General features: G+C 47.3%; 1 protein-coding gene across 2 annotated transcripts in view; it reads right to left on the minus strand.

Annotated features, from left to right (window-relative positions):
- The window catches only part of FUCA2 (fucosidase, alpha-L- 2, plasma), an 18,157-nt gene extending 12,972 nt beyond the window's left edge, over positions 1-5,185 (minus strand). For both annotated transcript variants that reach the window (XM_012731457.1, XM_012731862.1), the window contains exons 1-2: positions 4,847-5,185; positions 500-687 (exon numbers count right to left, since the gene is read on the minus strand). In XM_012731457.1, the coding sequence (XP_012586911.1) occupies positions 500-687; positions 4,847-5,058 (400 nt within the window). In that variant the 5' untranslated portion in view covers positions 5,059-5,185. The remainder of the gene's footprint in view (positions 1-499; positions 688-4,846) is intronic.
- Positions 5,186-5,859: the final 674 nt, after the last annotated feature.

Genomic DNA, 5,859 nt, shown 5'->3' on the forward strand with positions numbered 1-5,859 from the left:
GTGAGGGAAGTGCACGGGATTATGGTGATGGCACACGGGTGACTTTGTGATGGGAAACCACGGGGATTACAATTGAGATGGGGAAAAAATGTACAAAATGATGTAAAAATAAACTGTTATAAATAAAAATTAAAAATATATAAAATAAAATAAAACAAAATTAAATTTAAAAAAGTCAGGCTATCTTTAAAAAAATTATTAGTAAGTAGTTGGGGGAGGGAAGTGCACTGGACTGTGGTGATGGCACACAGGTGATTTGGTGATGGGAAGCCCACGGGGATTACAACTGGAGATGGAAAAGTGCACAAAATGATGTAAAAATAAACTATTATAGTATTTTTTAAAAATTATTAGCAAATGTCAATAGCCACTTACAGTTGCTCCTAAGAAAATGATCCAACGTCATGTGGATTCCCCACTTCAGTGTCTTTTCCAAAAGAACAATCACATTCCCTGCTCACAGCCACTGTCAGTGTTTCCAAAGGTTGCATGCACTTACCTTCGTGATGTTTGGAAGTTAAGACAATGTATTTGGCACCAGAAGCCTGAAAAATATCTGCCCACTGGTTGGCATCAAAAAAAGTTGCTCTAAATAAAGGTCCAAAATCTTGATATTTGAATCCAGGGGGGTAATTTCTTTTCATAAAGTCCACATACGCTGGTCTCTTTTCCTTTTGCCAATACCACCTATGGGAGAGAGAAACAGCACACATGTTTGGGAAGCTCCCCTTGCCAAAGTCACCTCACACAACACAGTTGCTTCCTCACTTCCCACACTAGTTCAACTTGACCATAAAATTTTGGAGTAATCAAAACTCCTCTCATTTTTCACACTCCATCTGTGAAATCAGCTCAGCTTATAAATTAGGAAATCCTATGCCACCTAGCCACTTGCTGGTGCTTTTTAAAATTTTTTTAAAGATTTATTTATTTATGCATATAAGAACTGGGGTGCAAGCTGGAAATGCTGGGGCTGAGAGGATTCCCCAGAGACAGCGTGGGGAGCTGAACAGGCAGATATATTAAAATCCTCTGCTGAGGGGAGCAGCGGGAAGACAGGAGAGGTCTGCTGCGCCATGCGGGTCAGCTCCCTGGCTGGGGCTTGAACTCCTGCTAGTGTAACTGGTTGGTCCCCAAGAAAAGGAGAAGTTCCAGGTTCCCTGCCCCACCCAGAAGGTGGGTGGAGCTGAGCAGAGAAGAAATAAGGAGAAGAAAGAAGCAGGATGGAGAGCCAGAAGGAGAACTGAGGAAGCCACATGGAACAGAAAAACATGTAAAGAAACTTTGCTTGCTTCTGGTCCTGGACTTGGTGAAGCAGATGTGGGTGAGAGACCCGTGGGGAGATTGACTATGGCCGTGTTTATCTTAATTTTGATTGTGTTCTTTTCCTCCCAGATTTGTCTGGCCATTTCTGACCCTTTTCTATGGGTCCCGGTCAGAGGTGCTTTTAGGCTTATGGCGGCTTTCAGGCCTTGCTTTGGGCCAATTCCTTTTGGGCTGACTTTTACCCACAAGGGAAGTAAAAGGGGTCACTTCAGGAGTTTGATTTAGAAAGTATATTCTTTGTCTTCTGTGTTATATACTCACTGTATTAAAAAGTGCTTTTTCATTAAAGTCATGTTTTGTCTTGATGCGGCGGATGGCAGAACCTATTGAGAGCAGGCAGGTTTGGGAGTTCAGGGGTACCCCTCTCTCCCTGCCCTCTAACACTAGAGGGGTGGCTGTGGATAGCTTCACAATGTTGTGCTTTTAACCTGTTGCACCACCAGGGAGGGCCTTCCTTTACTTTTAAATCACAATAGATACTATGTGTCTTTATATAGAAATTCCTTGGCAACTTAAATGATGAAGACTTCAAAAGGAAGTCCACATGTCTGAAACAAAATACACATCTACTACAATCATTAACAGAAAATAAGTAGGAGAAAAGATCAGACAATCTCAAAATTAAGAACCATGGTGTTATAATAAAATACTGAGTCACCCTTCAAGCTTACTGTTTATAGATACTCATTTTGAACATTGCACTGAACTTAAACTGCTCAAAAAGGCTTCCTGAGGCTCTTTCTGCACATAATTACATATTTGTAAGCGCAGCTATCCTCATGCTGTCCTCCCTACTTAATATCTAATCTCATTGTGGTTTCAAAATATCCCAAAAGTAACCCTCCGCCAATCACTGTAGAGTTTCCAAATCAGCCAGATAAAGCACCCCTTGCCCCAGGGAAGATGATTTCACCTGAACCAATCTTTTCTTTTGCTAGTAACCTTAACACATCTGGTTCCTGTCTATAAATACCCTCTTTTGCGGAGACTCTCACAATATCTAGATGAGATCCTGGCCAGCTCATGAATCATTTAATAAAGCCAATTAGATCTCAAAATTTGTGAATTGTTTTTTAATACTGTAAACATGTGCATGAGTACATGTATACACACTTAGGTACATGTATTTGATGCCATGTCTACCTTGAAGAACTCAGTACCTGAAGGCTTTAATCTGTTTTGTGTAACAGAGATTAGATGTACATTTAATATAGATCTCAGTGTGTACTGAGGCCTGAATCTGGAATACGACCTGCCTTAACAGTTACTGTACCACATTCCTTAGAGGCATAGTGACAGTGATGCTCTAGTCTAATGTTTAGCAAAATTATTCCAGGGGCTTCCTGGTGGTACAAGGGGTTGAAGCTCAGCACTATGAAGCAATCAGTAGCCACAGCAGCATGAGTTCGATTCCCGGTCAGGGAGCTGATCCACATGGCACAGCTGACCTTTCCTGTCTCACTTGCTGCTCCCCTCAGCCGTGTAACTTAGTCAGTCTGCCTGTTCTGCTCCCCACTTTGTCTCTGGTGAATCCTCTCACCCCTCTGCGTGTACCCCAGTTCTCGCATGCATAAATAAATACATCTTTAAAAAAAATTCCATTCTTTCCAAGGTTGGTGATACCATCAGTGCCCCAAGAACACCAAAGGGCTGTTATAGCTACTAACATAAAAGAAACCAGCAGATACCAAACACCGTAGGACTCAGTTTCCCTCTGCCAATAAAAGGAAACAGAAATTGAGGGAAAGTGGTTTAATTTGTTGACAAATGAGGAGAGCAGCAGACTCATTTCGAAAGATCATGTTCCTGCTCTTTGGCAGAGTGCAGGGTTATTTATGGGGGTGGGGGCAGGGAGACATGGGCAGTGTCTGCAAAGGGGTGGGGGGTCAACAAGGAGACAGGTGGGTGCTAGCTTGCTTTTTCAACAACTGCTGTTTAACTCCCTTTTCCTTGGCATGCAAGAAGACAAGCTTGTCAAACAAGGGGGGAATTGCAGGAGATAGGGAAAGACAAACTTGGTAAATACAAACTTGGTAATGCTTATCTGAGACCAGTCACTTGTAACTGTATCACAGCGGCTCCAGAAATATTAGCAACAGTCTTGGGATCAACTACCCCTAGAATGCCCTGCACCCCAGATGAAGAAACTCTCCTCCTACTTGTTCCCAAATTGTTCTTTCCTGTATAGTCTTCCTTCATGGCCAAAGTGGGAAGCAGCCTTTTCTGAGAACCGCTCCACTGGCCTTCCAAGCTGGCACACTCGCTACTGAACACAGTCTTTGTGGAGGCAAGCTCTTGGGTCCAAGCCTGCATTCTGAATGGCAACGGTATGACCCAGTGATCTTTTGCTAACAAAAGTAAGATCTAAAGAGTAAATTTTGTGCTATAACTTCCACAGAGCAATCTATAAATACTTAAGGCTTGAAGTGGGTAAACATTCTATAACCCTTTTTTTAAAAATTCCCTAGAGCCCGCCACGGTAATATTTTAATATCAAAGAGCCAGTGCATGACCAAATGAACAGATGTTTCACATGCTCACGAGTTTATGTTTTAACCAGACTTCCAGACAGGACTGCGAATTGGGAGGAAGCAGCAGAGCAGCAATGGGACCAGAGTCTGAATCTCCTTGGACAGTAATTGAGGCCAAGCACCACCACTCAAGAAGAACCCACACCAGGGCCTCCCTGGTGGTGCAATGGGTTAAGAAGCAGCCCTATGAAACGATTGCATGAGTTTTGACCCCCTCCACCCCAGGAAGGTGACCCACATGGCACAGCAGACTTCTCCGGTCTCCCCTGCTGCTCCCCTCAGCTGGGTATTTCAGTCAATCTGCCTGTTCTGCTCCCTGCTCTTTCTCTAGTGAATCCTCTCAGCTTCTGCATCTTTGGCCTACACCCCAGATCTTGTATGTACAAAAATAAATCTTAAAAAAAAAAAAAAATGCGGGCTCTCCCTGGTGAGGCAACGGGTTAAAGCTAAGCCATTATGAAGCTCTCCCAAGCCACTGCAGCAGAGGGCTATCCCCTGCCGGCCAGGGAGCTGACCCTCGTGTGGCAGCAGACCTCTCTGGTCTCACCTGCTGCTCCCCTCAGCAGTGTACTTCGTCGATCTGCCTGTTCTGCTCCCCACTCTGTCTCTGGTGAATCCTCTCACTGCCCCTGCACCTCTGGCCTGTACCCCAGTTCTGTAAGCATAAATAAATAATTCTTTAAAAAAAAAGAGAGAGAGAGACACTACAGAAGTCGCTGATCTTTTTTTTTTTGCAGGGATTATTATCACGTGTGCAACTATCAAGAAGTCATACTCAGTGCCTGACAATTTTGCAATCACGAGGAAGAAAACTTGAGGTTCATTCAGCACGAACCGGAGAGACAACACCTTAGAGTAAAGCACCAGGCACAGCTAAACCCGTGAAAACGGAGGGAGGAAGCAGCACACAGCCGCCAGCGCCGCCAGCTGAGAGGCGGCTGGCGGCCTCCGGGGCTAGAGCGGGTCAGAGCCGGAGGGAGTGCGCTCACCAGAACCATTCGCTCCCGAAACTGGGCACGGAGTACACGCCCCAGTGGATGAAGATGCCGAACTTGGCCTGATCGAACCACGCCGGCAGCGGGCGGGCATCCAGGGACTCCCAGGTGGGGTCGAAGCGCGTGGCGCCGCGGGCCGGACCCGGCGCCGGCAGCAGCAGCAGCAGCGTCGGGAGCGCGAGCCTGGGCAGCACCGGGAGCCCCATGTCACTCGCTCGCGTGGCCGCCCAGGGCCCGAGTTCTTCCGCGTCTGGCTGAGCGCGCTCCCTGTCACCTGACCTAACAGTCCCGGGAGAAGCACACCCTCCCCCGCTGGGGTGGGAGGGGCCGCTGAACTTGGCTTTGCGGCCAAAAGACCCAAGAAGGCTGCGTTTCTCATTTGCATGACCGTGGAGGCCGGGGTTGCCCTGCAGCCAGCCTGGAGGCCACTTGGCTACATCCCCGGGCTCTGCCTGGCGGAGCGGAGCGGGGGGAAGGGAACTAGGCTGCTCCAGGGACCTGTGGAGCGCCCTTCCGGCCTTTTAGCCGGTTACAGAAACCGCCCCGAGGCTGCAAAACACAACACTGGAACGGACAGCCAGGCTAGAACCAGGGCAAGGCATCCAGTCCCTGCCAGGCCAGAGAGCTGACCAAGGCAGTGGGGTCTGCTGACCCTCAGCCCCAACATTCTTAGTGTTTAAGCCAGTGACTGTCAACCGTGGGTCTGCTTCAGGTCAAATTCCAAGTTTCCTATTCAGTACTCTGCATTGAGCCCAGAGAATGTGGTTTCTGACCAAGTCCTAGGTGAGGTTGATGTTGCTGGGCTGGACAAGAGCTTCGAGAAACACTGAGCTGGAAAACAAGGCGACTAAAGACCGCTGCAACCTGAGGAAGGCGTGTGTGATACATCTGAGGGCTTGGGCTTCTCTGGTGGCTGGAGGGGTTAAGTCTCAGCACTATGAAGCTATCTGCAACCTGCAAGCTACATCATGGCCTCATGGTGTAGCAGGCCTCTTCTGTCTCACCCC

Source organism: Condylura cristata, unplaced genomic scaffold (genome assembly GCF_000260355.1).
Source record: "Condylura cristata isolate star-nosed mole 26May11 unplaced genomic scaffold, ConCri1.0 scaffold00001, whole genome shotgun sequence".
NCBI lineage: Eukaryota > Metazoa > Chordata > Mammalia > Eulipotyphla > Talpidae > Condylura > Condylura cristata.